Here is a 21,834-nt window from a genome sequence, read left to right as displayed (position 1 = left end):
GGTAGGTAGGTACGTAGGTAAAGAGAACAGTAGGCCAGGTAGGTAGGTAGGAAGGTAAAGTAAACAGTAGGCCAGGTAGGTAGGTACGTAGGTAAAGAGAACAGTAGGCCAGGCAGGTATACAGAAGAGTAAGAGAGCCTAACTCAGCTGTTTACACTATCATCTAAGACAACATAACATGGGTCTGGAAGCAGGAAGTCACATGCAGGATCATCACAACTCTTTAATGTTCCATGTCATTTCAGCAGTCATGGAGACATTTTCTCGCTTTTACCCAAATCATAATCAAAGTGCATTAACATTACAATAAAGACTTCATTGGAAAAAACGATAAGATACCTTGCAATTTGTGAGGACCAAAGTACAACACCAGTGAAGGTGGGCCAGTCAGTGCTGGGAAGCACACAGTCTCAACGAAAAGACAGATGGCTCCCTTCCTCTATGAAGCGCATAGACAGAGTGGGAAAAGACAAATAGAAAGATGGTAAGGAACTGAACAGTTTAGAGGGAGCCCAGAGGTTGGCTGTATGCTGTACCTTGGTTGTTTACTCGTCAGTGCTCTGTCTCTATCACTATGCCTGTTTTTACAGCTTGTTTTCCCAGTGTTTGTGAGTGACTGGACAATGTGCTTTTTCCACAAAAGGTTCCGTCTCATAATTGAGATCGACTTAATCACAGCAGAGCCTTACTCCTTATCCACAGAGACACCGTGTTAACTCAGTGGCCTTTATTGTCTGACCTGAGATTGGGAGTTAAATCCCCGGCCGAGTCATACCAAAGACTGTAAAATTGGTACCTGATGCGTCTCTGCTTGGCACTCAGCATTAAGGAGAGAATGGAGGTAAGGCACTGCGTTAGACTAGCATCCTGTCCACAGGGTGTACTTAATAGATCAAGCTGCCTCATGCTACAGAAACAGGACAGGTTCCTGCTCCTATAAGCCATTCCGGCTCGCTCATGCAAGGCTACATATTTACAGAGACACACAAAAACAGTCCCATCAACCCATCATAGGAAACACAGAGTCCTGATCGCTCGAATGTCCTCCATTATAGCTCCATTCTGTGTTCTTGCCAGAACATCATTACGTAGAATCCTCAGTCTGTATTTTAAAGCCCCAGTGGGAATGCTCAGGCCTCTGACGCATTTGGTCTTTGCAGACCCAGGGCCGCTATAGTCACCACAAGGCATTGACCAGGGGCCAGCTAGGGGCTCGTTGTCTGCATTTCTTGCTTCAAATCTGGCCTGTCTTCTTTTTTAGGAAAATGTCACTGTGGTGGTGGCTCCTTCTATGGGTGGCTGTGGAATGGCATTCCAGATCGTAACAGGTGTACAAAACATTAGGAATATCTGCTTCCCTATTTCCATGACATAGACTGACCAGGTGTATCCAGGTGAAAGCTATGATCCCTTATTTATGTCACTTGTTAAATCCACTTCAAACAGTGTAGATGAAGGAGAGGAGACGGGTTAAAGAAGGATTTTTAAGCCTTGAGACATGGATTGTGTATGTGTGCCATTCAGAGGGTGAATGGTCAAGACAAAATATTAAAGTGCCTTTGAACGGGGTATGGTAGTAGGTGCCAGGCACACTGGTTTGTGTCAAGAACTGCAACACTGCTGGGTTTTTCACACTCAACAGTTTCCCGTGTGTATCAACAACGGTCTACCACCCACAGCACATCCAGCCAACTTGACACAACTGTGGGAAGCATTGGAGTCAATGGGCCAGGAACCCTGTGGAACGCTTGACACCTTGTAGAGTCCATGCCTGGACAAAGAGGCTGTTCTGAGGGCGGTGGGGGAAACAACTCAATATTAGGAAGGTGTTCCTAATGTTTTGTATACCCATCGGGCGGCGCACAATTCGCCCAGCGCCATCCGGGTTAGGGTTTGGCTGGGGTAGGCCATCATTGTAAATCAGAATTTGTTCTTAACTGACTTGCCTAGTTAAATGAAAGGTTAAACAAAATAAAATGTATTATACAAAAAAATGACATCTATAAAGTATTGAATATTGCTATTTTCAATGTTGCATTCTTTATTCGATCTGTTAACGACAACATTTTAGTATATTCTCTGTTCTCCAAAAAACACATTGACATAGATATCATCCAGCACCAAATACATGAGACATTCATTGACAAGATGCAGTGACAGGCAGTGAACAGACTTTGTGAGATACAGTGGTTGACCTAGCAGTGGATTCTACACACATCGCTTAACCCTAACTCACCTCACAGACAGGGTCATCATCAGGGCAATCATAACACTTAGGCTGTGTACGTACAGTATTTTCCAAAAGTCTTGACAACAACGCCTTCCCTTCATGACAACTGTAAAGACACTTGGAAGGGTAAAAAAATAAATTACAAGAGAATCCATGGCTTTTAAAATGTGATTAACATGAGAGATACAAGGAGAGGAAAGGAGGTGGCATTGGGACACGAGGCTAGCTAATGAGGATACAACAGCATGCTGAAAGGGTTAGACTAAAACCAGTTAGAATCAGAGCCTTATAGAGTACCATAGTATGAGTCATAATACCCATACAACCTAAAACAGGGAAATGGTTCCAATAATTTACCCATCATTTATTTGTCCCATAGGGGATTTTAGAAACACTTTAAATAAGGGCTGTGTTTCATGTAGGCTTACCCTGGCGTGACATTTTGCTAATTGTGAAAATCTCTCTAGGACAAGGTAATTTCTAAATCAATATATTCGCCTATATTTACCCCCAAAAATGGTAATGCTAATTAGCTTCTAAACTGGCTATCATAAAGAACAACAAATGTCATGATGATCTGGATGAGACTGTTGAATCAAGGCAAAGGTAAGAATCTCTGGATTAACTATCTAATGTTAGCTAAATGTAGTAAATAATAAATAGGCTACATTTTTTAAAATGGACAATTCTGTGAACTGTCTTGTGTGCGTTTTAAATTGACACATTACCTGTTAGTAAAGGTATCATTAGAGATGACGTGCAGGAGCTTGGAGGGATTTGTAGTTTTGAATGGTGTCTACTTTGATGCTAATTAGGATTTTTGAATCAGAGTAAATAGAGCCGAGTCTGTTGATAGAAGTCACCATGTACAAGAGAGATTTACATGTTTATCAAAATGTCACACCTTGGTAAGCCTACACGAAACAACCCTTATTTTAAGCGTTTCTAAAATCCACTATGGGAAAAATGTATGGTCGAAAAACAATTGGAACCATTTCCCTGTTTGACCGCTAGGTTTTATGGGTATTATGACACCTCCATTGTGGGCCTGTATAGAGGTCAGGCCAGAGCTAGCTATGCCCTCTATGTGAATCACTGGGGTAAGGGATACTCACAATAGGTGAACTAGCAATGAACAACATTAGCACCAATTTCAACTGTTTTGAAAATGTTTACAAAAGGCTAGAGACATTCAGCTAGGTGTAAGTATAACTTCTTCACTGGACCACTTTGTGACCACTCTCCGCGGAGTCAGCAGAATGTGGATGTTTCTGGTTTTCAGGGATACAGTATTTTCAACCAAACTTCCATTTCCCCTGAAAAACGCGGGGAGTCCGCTCAGGTGTCGTGCTACGCCTGCTACGTTTAGGTTGCTTTGTGAATATACTTTAAGGCCTGTAAAGACACTTATGAAAAGAAATGCATTTGTTTTGATGGAAGAACTTGACCATATTCACAGCAGAGCGTATTGGATATTTTGAGGTGTAATAAGTAATGATATTTTTTTCAGTCAACCATTTTCTTGTCTCAAACAAATAAGACACATAAGACTAATGCAAATCGATTACGTAATGTTAATATTTGAAATAAAATAGGAAGGTTTAGCATGTCTTTATAATACATTTGATATATAATTTATATATATTTTTAAATAAAGTATATTCACTTTTTCTAAATCTGTGTTTTAAATCCATAGACATTAAGTTAATATCATGCAACCTAGTCATATCTGTCATTCTCAATACTTGCCTGTGGATTGGTGGATGCTTTAAAACACTTTTAAAAATCTACCTAAACTAAGTTGAGAAAATAATATATAGGCTACAATTTGATCCATGTTGGCACAATGTTGGAACACAACATTTACAAAATGGAGTCACTCCTATACAGTATATGTGAAACAAAACTGTATTGCCCTCTGGCCAATGTCCTGGTCAACATACAAACAAAAATATGTAGAAGGAACAACTAATAATAGTCTTATACAACTATAAAGAGTGAGTCAAAATAGTAAACTCTGCATTTACTCTCTACTCAATATTGTTGCTGGTCTTTCACTGCAATCATTTTCAGTATTTCTACCTCATGCTTCAGTCGATGTGTGCCCCCTAGTGGTAAAACAGATTCATATTCTCTGACATTGGCTAAATAAGGTACAGTAGAACCCTAAACTTCAAGTTCGAGACTGACTGTGGTGTATTAGTGGAGGTATTCACCCTTTGTACCCCAATACAGTGTAGGTAATCAGGGTGGAGAAGGGGAGGTTGATGTGTGTATGAGGGGGGCTCATCAGAGCCTCTTGTTCTCCAGGATGCCCCTCCAGTCATCTGCCCAAGAGAGCAGGCGCCGGTGGCTGGAGCTGGGAAGTATGTGCTTGTTGTGGCAGGCTGTAAATAGGATGTGCTCCCAGCTTGGGTTAGGCTCTACACCTGCAACAGAGGCACATCACAAAGGTCATGTGAAGCTTGTAGATTAATCGAACAGTCAAATACTAACTACCGAAAACACCTATATGTATGACACTAGCATGCATATGGCGCCATCATATAAATACATGCACATATATTTACACGCGCACAGTTTTCCAGCTTTGCTACAAACACTTGACTCACCGAGGATGTCTGGCTTGTCATCTATGAGGACGTCCCCAGTCACCACAGTCTTGTCTCTGGTTAGGATGATCTGGTCCAAGAAATCATAGCCCAGGTGCTTCTCTATCCAGGCATACTGAACACACAACAGGGAGAGCGCAAAGACCCGAACTATTGTTAGGAAGAGGTACCACAACCACCACTCGGCCTCCAGCCTAAAGGATTACTGTCTTGACTCCGAGCTTACCTTCTCACCAGGGCAGTGTATATAATGTTTTATAGGGCTGGTGCAAATAAAGACATCTGTGCTGGAAAACGGAGAAGAACACAACAGGGTTCATTTGTTTTCAAGGTAAATCTTCTACAACATGGCGTTTTTGAAAGGTGAGCAAAGGGGATGTCCTAACATGAGGATACAGGCTAGTATTGGAACAGAGTTACTGTGAATGTACTGTTTCATGGTGAGGGCATTTGCTTGAGGTTAACTACTATTTGGTTGTTGACATAAGGTTGGCCAAAATGAAACACTAAAGCAAAGGTTCCCTCTATAAAGACGGCGTGGTCCTCTGTAGCTGTTGGTAGAGCATGGCACTTGCAACAACCAAGATAGTGGGTACGATTCCTGGGATCACTCATACATAAAATGCATGCGTGGATGACTAAGTCGCTTTGGAGAAAAGCATCTGTCTGTTAATGTGCTATTAGCATGATGACATTTTAACACGGCAAATGCATACAGCAGAGCACACCATGACATAGCAGTTCCCTTCCTGAGAGGGTTACCATGCTACTCCAGGACCACCTGCCCGCCTTCTCCACCCTATTTGTTTATAGCCTAACGGGTGATGACTAAATGGCAAATAGTCTCTAGGTGAGGGTCAAAACATTGTAAAGCACGTTGGGAGCACAAACAAAACAGCAATTCCTTCTCTTTGAACAGCTGACTCAATACAGCTGACTCACCGGGCAAGTGTCTTTGAAATAAATGTGAGTATTTTAAGAATATTTCGTAAGCTATGGTATTGTTCAGATATGGTTTGAATGACCATATATGGTTCAAACTTACTTCTCCATCTTAGCCATCTCCTTGACGGCCTGCACTCCTCCAGGAAGGGGCTCCAGCTCTATAAAGAAGTCCTTTGACTCCCAAATGCTGATGGCCTTCTCCTACAGTCAATATAGCCTCTGCTTATCATCCAGACTTTTACAGATTGTGTGTGTTAATTTATGGCAGACACTGAGGACCTAGACGCATGGCATACTTTAATACTCTCATTATACAATGAGAGTATTATATACAATTACACAATAATAGGGATATGGGAGACATCTTTATCAAGTGCATGCTTGCTATGACTATACTGTGGAAATAGAGCACTGTCTGGAGAAACTGGGGTTGCATTATAAAGCAGAAATTAAAGCACTTTGTCGAGCCACCATGTGAGTAGGGGTTAACTCAGCACAAGGACTTTCTTATAAATCTGATCTGTGTGTGACTGGCATTTACAGAATGTATTCAATGTATTGACAGCTGCTGCTCTTGAAACCTTTTGAACATGCAGGGGACTTCTGATGCAAATGAATGAGCGACATAATGCCAGACTATACAGACATTTAATGTATGGATATTTCCCGTTTTCAGACAGAATGCACAGTTCGGGAACTACTTACACACAGGTCACTCCTCAAGTTCCCATACTGAGACGACACCCAGAATCCTCGTCTGTCCTCCAGGGTGATGTACGGTTCATTGGGGTACCTGGCCCGGTATTTCTTCAGGAAACCCCCTTCGAAGTCTGCAATGACGCCATCCATGTCCACTAGAACCCGAAGTCTCTTACCAGAGGATGAAGACATCTTCGCGGAAATATACTTGAACTGGTCATGGAGTAAGATCCTCCCTCTGTCGCGTAACGTTACTATCTTGGGCAGTAATGACATGATTTACTTGCCTCGCTAATTTCTGTCGGTGATCGAACGATGGCTTCAAGGCTCACGAAGCGCGAGATAAGTATTCGAAAGTCCAGAAGAGAAAAATGTGTTTTTCCTAATACTGATAGGGTGCCATTTAAACAAAATATATTTTGGGACGTTGTTAATGTAACTAACTATTTGACACGGTCAGCTATTTATTTATGGTTTCAACCTTTATTGCAATTGGTCAGGCTTTGGCAGCAAGCTAGCTAACGTTAGCACTACCGGTATATTGATTAGCGCACAGGGTCAAATTTGACCAATGCCTTTCAGCAATGTATTTGGACTTGTTTACGATTCTTGTCAGTATGGACTGGTTCTTCAGCAGTTAGTGTCGCATCTCACAACCATTGTCAGCCGCACAGCAGCTGTGAAATTGGGTACAAATACTCTTAGATGTGTCGCCTACTGTACAAAATCCTGCAGTCAAAGACAATGTCGTGAAACAAGATTACGCACGTGTCCTCAGTTTCTCAGTGGAGTTTAAAAAGGCATTCTTGTATCATGGTGTGTTAACTGGAAAACATCTACAACATTAAAATTTTTACATCAAAAGAAGCTGAGCATGCATGCAGCAGAGGGAGCAAAATAACAGGGGAGGGAGGAATCAGTCAGATTCAGAGTGTTTAATAGTCACATGTACAGGGTTTGCAGGTGTGATTGCAGGGTACAGTGAAAATCTTAGGTGCTGAGCTCCAACATGCAATACTAAGTGGAATAAAATAATGAAAATTGTAATAAAAACAACAATAGAAATAGCACTATATACACCATACAAACTGTAGCAGTGATTAATAAATAAATGTCAATTAGAGTAAAGCCTGTTGAGGGGGTGGGAGAATGAGCAGCAAGACCATTGTGTGGGTGTGGGGACAAAGTGAAATAAGAGTAATAATATACATATTAACAACTGCAACAGTGATGAATGTCGTTGGGGTGGGGGCCCTCGGCGACAGGCCAAATTTCAGCTCTGGAGAACACAGGTGCTAGAATCTTTCCGGTTCCCACACAGCCATGAGTGCCATGAATCTGGCTAGCAAGACTACACAGGTGTGGTCAATGGAAAGACATATCCAATGAGGAGGCCCCAGAACAATGAAGAGATTCTGAGAAGCAGCTACAGTTAAGAGTGGAGTGTGCTGGCCTATTGTGTGGTTTGATAATTGTCTGTGGTAGGGAGCAGGGGAGGTCTCTGGCTCGTTGCTAAGCTGCAGGGAGACGTTGAGTGTCCCCTTGTAGGGGCCCCCAATCTAGTTTTGCCAAATCACATCTGAAACAAGGCTAACGTTGTAGACATGATAATTAATGTATTATTTTAATTGTTGTACTGTACCATGTGTATCCTGTGAATATGACAAGTAAACTTGACTCTATACACACATACAGTCAAAAATACAGGTGCAGGGCTATTCAATTAACCTTGTGTTACTAGTGTCCCAGTCCTGATTTGAATCAGTCCGATTAGGGAAACAACAAAAAAACAGTACTACCCTGTGGCCTCCACGGCTGCATTCGAGTGGGAAATCTCCAATTATATAATGTCTTTGCCTGCAACCCGGTTGCATCTGTACTGTACTTCCTGTGTTTACTAGTGTGTGGTCCTTAAAGTGGTAGCACAGGGAGACAAATTCCCAATGAATAAAATTAATGATAGAACATAAAGACAATCAGCAGATGTTTTCAGGGGGTGTACGTTTCGAGCAAAGGAGGAAATAAACGGTAACAAACAGCAATAACTAGGTTTCTGGATAAATTTATATTTTGCGTTTAGCAAATCTGTGCCTGTCAATTTAAGAGCCTAAAGTTCCAACCGTAAATCTCGTTAGATCCCGTCTGTTCTTTCGAAGATCTCACGACACCTCTCTCTCAGTGGCGGCTGTGTTGCCCCCTGTCTCAGCCAGCACGGACGGAGTTGTTTCTGACATTTGAATGAAAAACAGTTTGAATTGCTACCACTTTGGACAGATGAAATAATGGCTTCAGCCTTGGAGCAGTTCGTGAACAATGTGCGGCAGCTCTCTGCTCAAGGTATGGACACTAAAACAGGTTTTAGTTCTCAGGCGAGCTGGAACTATTAGCTAATGCTACCCAATGGGTTACTGTGCTGTTATCATGTATAACTAGCTAGGCTAGGTAGCCAAACTGGATAGATCCGTTTTGCTTTATCATGTAAACACAGCGCTAAATTTATTGTTTTGGTGAACGAGGCCTCAAAAAAGTAGTTCACAAAGATGCGTTTTTACCCCGGGACACTAATGTGTACCTCAAACAACACTGCAAACGAATACGTGTTTTAAAATCTTACTTTTTGTTTTTGTTAGAGAAAATAATTTCTGGGGTATGCCTTCCGGTAGTTCCGCCCTAAGCACGCGCGATTGGATGAAGAGCGCCATTGTCAAATGTTATTGGGCGACAGTCCCATCTGTAACGCAATATGCAATAGTTCCATTTGTAATGTACCCAGTGCAGGCCTTGACAGGACACTTGACCGGCCGATATATTTTACAGTTGCCAAGTACCTCAAGTCCACGATGATTTCATCCACGGGGGAAGTTCAGTAGCCGCAAAGAATGTGAGCTATGCAGCTAGACCGCGTTCCATTCTAAAAACGTGCTCAATATTCATAGTGGCACCCAATATTCTATTCTTTAAAACAAATATATATTACTAAATTATTAACGTTATCATTTACATATGCGGGTGTATTCAGTTGACATTCTGGCTATTTTGTTGGTACAGAGGTTTATGGAGGTTTGCTATTATAGTCTGTATTATATTGTTAGAAATAAGCGAGCAACATAATTCAATATTTATTTCTGACTATCATGGGCTTTCATCTCTGGGTAAGATGAGTGTAATGCGGGTCTGCTGTTGGACAGTAGAGTTTGGGAGGGCTCCATCTAAAAATGGGAGAAACACTTGTGTCAATTAAACTATTTATGATATAGACTCTTCATCCTTTATTCACACATGAACTCCCGTTTTAATTTGGATCTGTACTCTTCAACCAGCTCTAATGGCTCAACTATCAAGTGCTGCATTGTTTGTTTACCTATTGTCTTTACTGTTGCATATTAGGTCAGATGACACAGCTGTGTGAACTGATCAACAAGAGCGGGGAGCTGTTGGCCAAGAACCTGTCCCACCTGGACACTGTACTGGGGGCCTTGGACATCCAGGAGCACTCCTTGGGCGTGCTGGCTGTGCTGTGAGTAGCCTGCTCTCTTCTGCAGTTATCTAATCCTTGATCAATGATTTTATAAGTCAATCACTGATCTAGGATATGACTGAGTCAGTTTCTGCTTACTGTACCTGTGTGCATTTGAGGCTCATCTTACCTCATTTGCACTCACTGTATATAAATACTTTTTGTTTTCTTTTGTTCTACTGTATTATTGACTGTATGTTTTGTTTATTCCATTTCTGTGTTGTTGTATGTGTCGAATTGCTATGCTTTTTCTTGGCCAGGTTGCAGTTGCAAATGAGAACTTGTTCTCAACTAGCCTACCTGGTGAAATAATAAAAATATCACACAGATCAAGGTGTTAAAATAAAATTGTGTCTGTTGAAACTGGTTGTCTTTTACAGTCTACATTCTTTGTTTTAATACGGTGACAACATTTTTTTCTTGTGTACTCACGGCCAGTTTTCACTTTCCCTTCATAAAGGTTTGTGAAGTTCTCCATGCCAAACATCCCTGACTTTGAGACGCTCTTTTCCCAAGTCCAGCTCTTTATCAGTACCTGCAATGGGGAGCACATCAGATATGCAACAGACACTTGTAAGTCTAAACGTAACTTATTTTTGGTTTCTAGAAGCCATGTATTGATGTGTTTACTCCATACTGTGTTAACGTCTTGTAGTGAAGGAAGTGTTTTCTAAGCAATGTGGATAATGTTTTTCAAGGTCACATTTTGCCCTGATCATTTATTTCGCTTGAACCTGTTAAACCAGGGGTTCACAATTTTTTTTGCCCTGCAACCCCATTTGACGTCAACATTTCTTGCGACCCCACCATGTGGAAAAAAAAAGAGGTAATCAACGGCCAATGTTTACTTTTTTAAATTGGGTTTATGACAGTCTATTACATATCAGTCGACAGTATTTTTCTGGACAGTATTTCAATCTGAGGAAGCATAGTTTGAAGTGACTGAAATGCATCAAAGGTATTGTGATGTTCAGAAGATCATCAGGCAATAACTGCAATGGAATCAGGGTACGTTAGTCACACGCGTGTACGTTAGTCACACGCGAGTCAGACAGCACAGGCCCGATTTGATGCAACTTGGGTGAATGATGCGTCTTGTAGAGATCCGGCATTTACAAAATGATACTGATTGGCCCAAGGCGGGAGCTGTAGTAATGAACTGAAATGTGTGATATCCCAATTGGCCCAAGGGGGTGTGCTGCATCATTCGTGGGGGTGACATGTTTTCTTGTTTTGTATGATGATCTGTGTAGAAAATAATGTCATTGTTGGTGTTCTTTTCCCTGTCTGATTTCGTGCCTAATGATTTAGTGTTCTAATGAATCCTGCTCGGCTTGTGGTCATTGTAGAGGGAAACAGAAGATGGGTACGGGTTCCTGAGAGTGTTATCTTTCAGTGATGTGGTTGTAATATTTTGTAGCATAAACCGTTCAAAAGGATAGAAACACATCTTGTAGGAAGCAAACAGAAATGGCTCTGTTAATTACAACCGCATCTAGCGGCTACCAGAGATTAGATATAACCGCGATTCTATGAACCAAGCACAATTATTCTGTATTTTTTCCCCCAGAGTTTCTCGCGATCCCATTTTCATATCCGGTGACCCCTAGTTTGGGAAATGCAAAACCCACTATTTGATTTTTCTCTCCACAGTTGCCGGCCTCTGCCATCAGTTGACAAACGCCCTTGTAGAACGGAAACAGGTAAGTCTTGCCAAAATGGGAGCAACACATTTCAATCAGAAGAGCTAATGCATGAACTTACTTGTCGATTAACTTGGTCTGTTTGAAAAAAGGACTTGTGTTTTTACAAGATAAGACCCAGCTTATGTCATTACCACTCTACATGATTTAAAAAAAACATAAAGCCAACCAATGAGAAAGCATATTGGTTCATTCTATTTTATATAAGTTTAATGCAGCAGTTTTTTCAAAGAAGGATAGAATTGGCTCTGTTAATTCCATGCTTGGATATTTTATTTGTAATCACAGCAGTGGAGGGTATGTGAAACAGATGTGTGCCAGGCAACTCAGGGTAAACTGATCGTACCAAGGCTCAAACCTGTGGACCTCTGTCTTGCTAGCACACGTGATCGCCCTGCTTGGCAACGTACTATCCAGTAATGCCACCAAAACGCAACTTCGATGGCACCATTGGCGACATTTCAAGCTAGCTGTGGAGTGAGTTCATGGCACATTGTTGTCTCTGTTACATTTGGTTTAATGCATCTCTTTCCTTCACAGCCATTGAGAGGCGTCGGCATTCTAAAACAGGCAATAGACAAAATGCAGATGAACACAAACCAACTTACCTCAGTTCATGCGGACCTGTGTCAGGTGTGTAACCGCTTCATGTCAACTGGCTCTTTGGATTTTACATGATTATTGAAATGTATTGATGCTTGGCTATGAGACTAAGCATGAATGAGCTCTCCATTATTTTGTGTGTACATCCACAGCTGTGCTTGTTAGCAAAGTGCTTCAAGCCTGTCCTCCCATTTCTTGAGCTTGACATGATGGACATCTGTAAGGAGAATGGCGCCTACGACGCAAAGCACTTTCTATGTTACTACTATTATGGAGGCATGATCTACACAGGTCTGAAGAACTTTGAAAGAGCACTGTATTTTTATGAACAGGTACTGGCTTATTTGAGAATCTAAAATGTGTGTGCTAAAGCTGTTTTGGATGTGTGTTCCTGTTATCGAAAGTGAATTGATTTAGCAGACTACTAGTAACACATGTGTTCATCTTAATACCATTTGAAATGACCTTTTTTAAGTGACTATTTTGATACTGTGTATGCATGCAGTAGTCAAGTACACTACACCTCGCGTTGACATTGAATCTGTTAGGGCATTGACTTGGCTGTAGTTGGTTTACGTCTCTAATTCCATTGTGTGATATTCTTATGCCCCCCCACCCCCCCCCCCACCCCCCAAGGCAATAACCACTCCAGCTATGGCAGTCAGTCACATCATGTTGGAGGCCTATAAGAAGTACATCCTGGTCTCCTTGATTCTACACGGCAAAGTGCAGCAGCTCCCCAAATACACATCACAGATAGTTGGGAGGTTCATAAAGGTGAGAGTGAATATATTTGACATCCTTAGATGTGCCATTACATCTCGAACACTAGAACCGCTGGGGCTCGAGGGACCCCCCCCCCCCCCCAGTCATTCAGACTGCACCAGTCTAACGGTGTAATTAATACATCATATATATGCTATCGCAAAAAAATATGATTTGGTTGTATTTATGAAGGTCTTAGGAACATTAGAATAAGAAAACAAAATGTTCAAATAACACAATAGCATTTTCATTAGTTTGTTACTGTACACTATATTTTTAAAAAGAAAAAGCACCAACATTCAAGTGTGGAGTACCTTTTTAAGTATGAAACAGAAAGCATACGTGTTGGATCGCGGTAACACCAACCACCAATACGTGTGGCCAAATGATAAAAACATCAGTAGCCTAAACATCATAAGTGTGCCTGATGAGTAATGAAAATCAGCACAAAAGCAATAATAGCATTATTTATTTATTTACATTTATTTAGCTAGGCAAGTCAGTTGAGAACAAATTCTTATTTTCAATGATGGCCTAGGAACAGTGGGTTAACTGCCTTGCTCAGGGTCAGAACAACAGATTTTTCCCTTGTCAGCTCGGGGACTCGATCTTGCAACCTTTCGATTATTAGTCCAACGCTCTAACCACTAGGCTACCCTGCCGCCCCATTATAATGAATATAAGTGTTGATATGACAGCAGTAAACACAAATCGTCAGTTATTGTCAGCTTGTGCTTACATGTTGTGCTGCTTCATGCAATGGCATCAATTGGAGGGTGTTCATGTCACAAACGAAAGCTGGTGAGTGCGTTGCAGGTGTTTTTTTGCTTGCAATGTTGGATCTGCTCTCTGATATTTTTGTGCTAATAATCAGCTGCAGCATTGTCACCGGCTTTGTTTTATCCTGTCTCACCGTTTTCATTTGGTGGTGGCACAGCCACCTGCTCACTATTCTGGCTTTTTTGAACGATTAGGCCTCGGAGGTGAAGGTTCAGGCTGAGGCTCAGAATCAGAAGAATAATCATCAGAGACGTCATGATTCATTTCTTCCCCTGCCTTCTGAGTCGTTTTCTTTCAGATCTTGTAGCAAATGTGCATCCATTAGTCTTCTTGCCACTGTAAATTACACACACTCTCACTGTGTACTCCAAGTAGACCAGAGTAGACTAATTGGATTGGGTGGACTGATATAGGGTACATGCCAGGGTTTCCGTTAGGAAACTGGCAGCATTTTAATTTACTGGACATTTTGAGAAATTTACTGGACCCATATGCATTGGGTGCGCAACTGGTGCTCAGAATGACAGAAATCCGAGTTAGAATATAGTAATTCGTGTTAACAGAACATGCAAGTCAAGGATGCAATGGCGTGTGTCCTCACCGAATTCTGATGCTCACTACAAAGATGTTAGAATAACTGTCCACATGGACTTTTCCTCAGCCAACAAGACAAGTAACAAACAGAAAAATCTCTAGCCTATGTCAATCTACTATCCCCCATTAGAAAAGTTGACCTCTTCTATTGGTCAGCTTTTCGAGAAAGAAATGGCCTATTCCAAACAGACTCTGGGACAGTTGTTGGACTAGAGATCCAAAATGTGTACAACCAGTAGACCTAGGCTATATTAAGTCTGATCAGAATGTTTAGCTTAAACTGTTGATAAACTATTATTTCTTCACATTATAAGCGCAGCAATGCGCGCAAGGCAGTAGGGTAACCGCAAATGTTTGTTCCATAATGCAATTAACTGGAAAACATCGGTGTCAAAGCGCACCGCATGTGCGAGCGCTTTCATGTGACAGAGATGAAAATATCTTTAAAATAAATTATTTAGAGAGGGGAGATCTAGTATGCAACAACTAGCATGGGTTGCTAATTTGACTAGGATTGTGCCTTTGGCTACTGGACAATGAAAGAAAGTTGATATCAAATAATTGCCTCCAGGGATATGATCTGATTTTGGCTACTTTGAAGCAAGGTAAGACATGCCTCATAATATGTAGTAAAACGTTCAGGTTTCAAACAATTAAATATGTTTTCAAAATGCATACTGCCTCCAGCTCATTGCAAAGTGGTGTGTGACGTGCTGATGAAGCCCGTTCTGTTGCCTATGCATGCTGTTTGAGATGCTGAAGCAGCAGCTCAAGCTGTCTGACAGATTTTCCACTCAAAGGCTCTGTATACTGTAGGCCTAGGTGTGTGATCCATAAGATACATAACGAATATACTGTACACGCACCAATTTAATTGTACAAAATGATGTAGTGTCACCTATAGACCGATAAGCATGACCAGTCAAATGTATTCCCATCGACTGTTATTTCCATCAATGAATAGGTTAAAAAGCCTTATTTCGCAATGAGATTTTTCCTTCTTCTCTGGGATAATTGGCCAGTGCCAATTTTGATTTACCTGCTTTTCAACAAAGAATATCGGCCAAAAGCCGGCAGTTACCGGCTAACTGAAACCCTGGTACATAGCATTTTTTGGATTACAGTTAGAATAGATGAATTCAATAGAATGGTCTGTTCTTCATTCACAATTAGTGACTACATAGTTATGCATCTTTCGCTTCCCCTTGCTCGTCAACTCACCCATTTGCCCCCATCACACTTTACTTAATTTATTTAATCTGTTGACGTGTGAAATTAGTTTTGGTTTAGGTTCAGTTTTGAGGCAATCTGCGGGGTGATTATCAACTGAGCACTGCACCTTCAACTATTGGGAGAAGGAGCGTAGCAGGACCTACTGTTGGGAGGAGGGGCAACAGGAAAACGATTAAAAAAATGACATGCCCTCCTTAAACTGGCTGTAACTCCAGTCTGTCTGATATTAATATTCTAATATAGAGTCAAGGTCGGAGGGGGGCATGACTTTAAAAATGGCAGAGTAATCATTTATTTACATTTTATGAACAGTCCAAATAGCTGCTTTAGCGATTCTAGTGTTGTGCTTCTTGTACTATATACTATACATATGACCTAGTATTACATATTCTACTGCTTTGTTTCTGCAGCCTCTCAGCAACGCCTACCATGAGCTTGCTCAGGTGTACGCCACCAACAACCCAGCAGAACTGCGCACACAGGTGAACAAACACAGCGAGACCTTCACACGCGACAACAATACAGGCCTTGTCAAGCAGTGCCTGTCATCCCTCTACAAGAAGAATATACAAAGGCTAACAAAGGTATACTTCCTTCCCTTACCACATGTCACCCGTAGCCAAGATATCCTTCCCTCACCCCACCCGAGCCACAGCCTGTTCACCCCGCTACCATCAAGAAGGTGGAGACAGTACAGGTGCATCAAAGCTAAGACCGAGAGCCTGGAAAAACAGCTTCTATCTCCTGGCCATCAGACTGTTAGAGTCCCCAACTAGCCGGCTTACGCCCAGTACCCTGCCCTGAACTTTAGTCACTGTTACTAGCCGGCTACCACCCGACACTCAACCTTGCACCTTAGACACTGCTGCCCTATGTACAAAGTCATTGAACACTAGTCACTTTAATAATGTTTACATATTGTTTTACCCTCTTCATACATGCATACATACTGTATTCTAGTCGAGGCTCATCCTATATACAGTGCATTCGGAAAGTATTCAGACCCCCTGACTTTCACATTTTGTTACGTTACAGCCTTATTCTAAAATGGATTTTACACACAATAACCCATAATGACAAAAAAACGGAAATATCACATTTACGTAAGTATTCAGACCCTTGACACAGTACTTTGTTGAAGCACCTTTGGCAGCGATTACAGCCTCGAGTCCTCTTAGGTATGACGCTACAAGCTTGGCCCAGCTGTATTTGGAGTTTCTCCCATTCCTCTCTGCAGAGCTTCTCAAGCTCTGCCAGGTTGGATGGGGAGTGTAGCTGCACAGCTATTTTCAGGTCTCTCCAGAGATGTTTGATTGGGTTCACGTCCGGGCTCTGGCTGGGCCACGCAAGGACATTCAGAGACTTGTCCCGAATGTGCGTAGGGTCGTTGTCCCAGTTTCAGGTCCTGAGTGCTCTTGAGCAGGTTTTCTTCAAGGATCTCTCTGTACTTTGCTCCATTCATCTTTCCCTTGATCCTGACTAGTCTTTCCTGTCCCTGCCACTGAAAGACAACTCCACAGCATGATACTGCCACCACCATTCTTCACCGTAGGTATGGTGCCAGGTTTCCTCCAGACATGACGCTTGGCATTCAGGCCAAAGAGTTCATTCCTGGTTTCATCAGACCAGAGAATCTTGTTTCTCATGGTCAGAGTCCTTTCCAAGCGGGCTGTCTGTCGGGTTCTTGGTCACCTCCCTGACCAAGGTCCTTCTCCCCCGATTGCTCAGTTAGGATGGGCGGCCAGCTCTAGGAAGAGTCTTGGTGGTTCCACACTCCATGGAACCACGCAGCCGCCATACCGCTCAGGAAGGAGACGCGTTCTGTTTCCTAGAGATGAACGTACTTTGGTGCGAAAAGTGCACATCAATCCCGGGAACAACAGCAAAGGACCGTGTGAAGATGCTGGAGGAAACGGGTACAAAAGTATCTATATCCACAGTAAAACTATATCGCCATAACCTGAAAGGCTGCTCAGCAAAAAAGAAGCCACTGCCCCAAAACCGCCATAAAGCCAGACTACGGTTTGCAACTGCACATGGGGACAAAGATTGTAGATTGATGAAACAAAAATAGAACCGTTTGGCCATAATGACAATCGTTATGTTTGGAGGAAAAAGGGGAGGCTTGCAAGTCGAAGAACACCATCCCAACCTTGAAGCACGGGGTGGCAGCATCATGTTGTGGGGGTGCTTTGCTGCAGGAGGGACTGGTGCACTTCACAAAATAGATGGCATCATGAGGCAGGACAATTATGTGATTATATTGAAGCAACATCTCAAGACGTCAGTCAGGAAGTTAAAGCTTGATTGCAATGGGTCTTCCAAATGGACAATGACCCCAAGCATACTTCCAAAGTTGTGGCAAAATGGCTTAAGGACAACAAAGTCAAGGTATTGGAGTGGCCATCACAAAGCCCTGACCTCAATCCTATAGAAAATATATGGGCAGAACTGAAAAAGCATGTGCGAGCAAGGAGGCCTACAAACCTGACTCAGTTACACCAGCTCTGTCAGGAGGAATGGGCCAAAATTCACCCAACTTATTGTGGGAAGCTTATGGAAGGCTACCCAAAACGTTTGATTCAAGTTAAACAATTTAAATGCATTGCTACCAAATACTAATTGAGTGTATGTAAATTTCTGACCCACTGGGGATGTGATGAAAGAAATAAAAGCTTAAATAAATCATTCTCTCTACTATTATTCTGACATGTCACATCCTTAAAATAAAGTGGTGATCCTAACTGACCTAAGACAGGGAATGTTTATTAGGATTAAATGTCAGAAATTGTGAAAAACTGAGTGTAAATGTAGTTTGCTAAGGTGTATGTCATCTTCCGACTTCAGCTGAAGACACGACCAATCAAATTTGACTATCAACTCAGCCCAAATATATCCTCCCACAACCTCCAAATGGACTTAGTCTTTTACCTCAATATACCTCCCTTTACTTAAATATACCCCCTTTAGCTCATGTATCTTCTTAACCTCAAATGCCCCCCTTACCTCACATATACCTCCCTCCTAATGTCTACCAATAGTCCCGCTCACCTTAAATACTTCACCTTTACCCCTAACATACCATTCTCATCCCTAATATCCCTCCATCCGCATTCAGCTATATTCAAAATATACCGTCTGTCCTTCACCTCAAATGAACCTTCCACATCCCTATCTTCTCCCTGTTACCAGGGTGTAAACAAAGTTTTTCAAGTAAATGGTCAGATTGTATATGACCACCGTTCTATTTTTGCAGACTTTCTTGACGCTGTCCTTGCAAGACATGGCAAGTCGAGTGCAGCTGTCAGGGCCCCAGGAGGCGGAGAAGTATGTCTTGCACATGGTAAGCCAACGTGACCGCAGGAGGAAAGGCATGCTGTATCTCAGTACTCCTAAGAACACTCACTTTTGAATATCTGAAAGAAAATAGGCTTTACCTGATTTTTCCATTGGTTACGTTTTCTGTTCCTTACAGATTGAAGATGGCGAGATCTATGCCAGTATCAACCAAAAGGATGGCATGGTCTGTTTCCATGACAACCCAGAGAAATACAACAACCCCGCAATGCTTCACAAAATTGACCAAGAGGTAAGAGAATAGCAGTGTTGATTATCTATCCTTGTATGAAAATGACTGAGGTACAATGGTGTCTCTTTTTGTAATGTTTTAGTGAAGTAAATGCCTTGTTCTGTGTCCTTCACAGATGCTGAAGTGTATAGAGCTGGATGAGAAACTAAAGTCCATGGATCAAGAAATCACAGTAAACCCGCAGTTTGTGCAGAAGGTAAAAAGCAACTGTTCCGTTTTCTAGGCTCCTCTAGAGGTTTTCCAAGAGGAGTATATTTGAAATTCAGGTGTTTGAGGGTTAAAATTTTTTTTTTTTTTTGAATATATATTTTTTTATCCCATTCTAAGACATATGAAGTAGCTATATGAAACGTCTGGTCTTCCAGTTATTAGTATAGAAATGATTACTAATGGTTAGCATCACATTGTGTGTTTCAGAGTATGGGAACGCAGGAGGATGATGTAGGCAGCAAAACGTCAAGTTACTCCTGAGGGCCATGGACAGGGGAGAACACTGCCACCCTTCAGGTTCTCATTGGATGACTTTTTTTAAAAGTGGAAAAACATTCTATTGAGTATGGACATTGGTCAAGGAAAAACTTAATGTGTGGAATGATAATTTGGTTATTTCTTTCACGGTGTCTTGAGGAAACCTAAACAAAAAAACAATTTTGTCAGTGTTTTATTTATCATTGTTCAGGCGGAAGAGCCACTGCTGCATTAACAACCATAATAATAAAAACTGGACTTATTTGTTCAAAAGGAATGTGTGCTAAAGCACCGTTTTTCTGTTGCATGATATCTTTTTTTGTAGGAATTTCCTTATAGGATAACATGCAACATTTGAGGAAATCTTAAGTCTCATGTTTCGAAGATCAGTAATTTCCCTCAACCTGCAAGACACATTTTCTGGTATATCACATGGAGATTTGACAACAAAAACAAGGCTGTACTTCTGCCCATGAACAAATGTAGAGAGGATAGTACAGCTTTAAAAAATAAAACAATTGGTGCACTGTTTTTTTCCATCCCCTAGAGGTCTCTCGTGTACTGTGTTGTACTGTAGTTTGCATTTACTGCAGGTGGGATGAGCTCTGAGCTGGAGTCATACTTATCTGTTATCTGGAAGGACTCAAGAATACATTGATTCAGTAAATTGACACAATTTTGGATTAAATGGATCACATCACATTCCTGTTTTGTCAGCAGTGTTTACCGTAGTCTTCTGACATTCTGTGCTACTTATGCCTCAGCTATTTGTGCAGTGTTTCGTTTGTCATATGTGAACGGAGAGATGTAGGATTTATTGTATTGCAAAGCCTCAACTTAACCCATTCATGTCCATAAGACATTTTTAAATGTCCTTTGGTACACTTGTTCTCTGAGCTTACTGATGCATCATTTGAAGAAGAGAAAAAAAGTATCGGCCAAAGCCTATGTATACAATGTGAGTTTTTGGTATTGTACTACATTTCATTAATCAAGTCATGTGAATACATGTTCAAATGATCAGATCTTAATAATGTTTGATATATAGATTGCCTGGATGTGTGTGTCCTATCCATCTACACAAAAAAAAGCAGAGTGCTGAAGCAGGTAAAAAATCACCTGTCCTTGGTGCCAAACACTCACTACCGAGTTCCAAATGGCCTCTGGAAGCAAGGTCAGGACAAGAACTGTGCGTCGGGAGCTTCATGAAATGGGTTTCCGTGGCCGAGCAGCTGCACACGAGCCTAAGATCACCATGCCAAGCTTTGGCTGGAGTGGTGTAAAGCTCGCCACAATTGGACTCTTGAGCAGTGGAAATGCGTTCTCTGGAGTGATGAATCACGCGTCACCATCTGGCAGTCCGATGGACGAATCTGAGTTTTGCGGATGCCAAGAGAATGCTACCTGCCTGAATGCATAGTGCCAACTGTAAAGGTTGGTGAAGGAGGAATAATGGTCTGGGGCTGTTTTTCATGGTTCGGGCTAGGCCCCTTAGTTCCAGTGAAGAGAGATCTTAATGCCACAGCATACAATGACATTCTAGACAATTCTGTGCTTTCAACTTTGTGGCAACAGTTTAGTGAAGGCCCTTTCCTGTTTCACCATGACAATGCCCCCGTGCACAAAATGAGGTCCATACAGAAATGGTTTGTCGAGATTGATGTGGAAGAACTTGACTGGCCTGCACAGAGCCCTGACCTCAACCCCATAGAACACCTTTGGGATGAATTGGAACACCGACTGTGAGCCAGGCCTAATCGACCAACATCGGTGCCCTGTGGAGGCTGTTATAGCAGCAAAGGGGGACCAACTTTAACACATTGCTTTATTCTTTATTTTGGTGTTTCTAAAATGACATGTATGCTACTTGGCGTTCTGTGTGTATACTTGAATTCTCATTGTTTGTTTTCTATGAGTATATTGTTGCCATTTGTCATTATTATTCCATCACTTTAGTAGTTTTTACTATTGAACGTAAGTATTCAATAGTATTTTACTATTGAATGTAAGTATTCTTACACATATGAAATCTGTATACTGTATGATACGGCTAAGAATAAAGTAATCTACTCTTTAACACTTTAAATGTTAGGGGT

General features: G+C 41.7%; 2 protein-coding genes across 2 annotated transcripts; one reads left to right on the top strand and one right to left on the bottom strand.

The window, feature by feature from the left end:
- Window positions 1–4,122: 4,122 nt before the first annotated feature.
- LOC139368029 (5'(3')-deoxyribonucleotidase, mitochondrial-like) lies at window positions 4,123–6,795 on the bottom strand. The gene is made up of 5 exons (XM_071106530.1): window positions 6,493–6,795; window positions 5,888–5,988; window positions 5,069–5,129; window positions 4,843–4,957; window positions 4,123–4,659 (listed from the first exon to the last, which is right to left on the bottom strand). The coding sequence occupies exons 1-5, from the start codon at window positions 6,760–6,762 to the stop codon at window positions 4,520–4,522; spliced, it is 687 nt and encodes a 228-aa protein (XP_070962631.1). The 5' UTR covers window positions 6,763–6,795; the 3' UTR covers window positions 4,123–4,519.
- Window positions 6,796–7,224: 429 nt separating this feature from the next.
- LOC139368028 (COP9 signalosome subunit 3) lies at window positions 7,225–20,440 on the top strand. The gene is made up of 12 exons (XM_071106529.1): window positions 7,225–8,823; window positions 9,874–10,003; window positions 10,464–10,576; window positions 11,657–11,706; window positions 12,247–12,339; window positions 12,462–12,641; window positions 12,946–13,086; window positions 16,092–16,265; window positions 18,938–19,024; window positions 19,157–19,270; window positions 19,386–19,466; window positions 19,688–20,440. Exons 1-12 carry the CDS (start codon window positions 8,769–8,771, stop codon window positions 19,739–19,741), a joined length of 1,272 nt encoding a protein of 423 aa, XP_070962630.1. The 5' UTR covers window positions 7,225–8,768; the 3' UTR covers window positions 19,742–20,440.
- The last annotated feature ends 1,394 nt before the right edge of the window (window positions 20,441–21,834 follow it).

The sequence above is a fragment of the Oncorhynchus clarkii genome, chromosome 16 (assembly GCF_045791955.1).
Source record: "Oncorhynchus clarkii lewisi isolate Uvic-CL-2024 chromosome 16, UVic_Ocla_1.0, whole genome shotgun sequence".
Classification (NCBI taxonomy): Eukaryota; Metazoa; Chordata; class Actinopteri; order Salmoniformes; family Salmonidae; genus Oncorhynchus; species Oncorhynchus clarkii.
Note: the sequence above shows the minus strand (reverse complement) of the source record. Positions and strands in the feature narration are given on the sequence as shown.

Bases quoted from the DNA above. Each gene is read 5' to 3' on its own strand.
- LOC139368029 (XM_071106530.1), bottom strand. From the start codon at position 6,762: ATGTCATTACTGCCCAAGATAGTAACGTTACGCGACAGAGGGAGGATC. The intron at 4,958-5,068 runs GTAAGCTCGGAG...TTGTGTGTTCAG, and splicing joins TACACTGCCCTGGTGAGAAG to TATGCCTGGATAGAGAAGCA. The intron at 4,660-4,842 runs GTGAGTCAAGTG...CCTCTGTTGCAG, and splicing joins TGACAAGCCAGACATCCTCG to GTGTAGAGCCTAACCCAAGC.
- LOC139368028 (XM_071106529.1), top strand. From the start codon at position 8,769: ATGGCTTCAGCCTTGGAGCAGTTCGTGAACAATGTGCGGCAGCTCTCT. The intron at 12,340-12,461 runs GTGTGTAACCGC...GTACATCCACAG, and splicing joins TTCATGCGGACCTGTGTCAG to CTGTGCTTGTTAGCAAAGTG. The intron at 19,025-19,156 runs GTAAGCCAACGT...TGTTCCTTACAG, and splicing joins AGAAGTATGTCTTGCACATG to ATTGAAGATGGCGAGATCTA.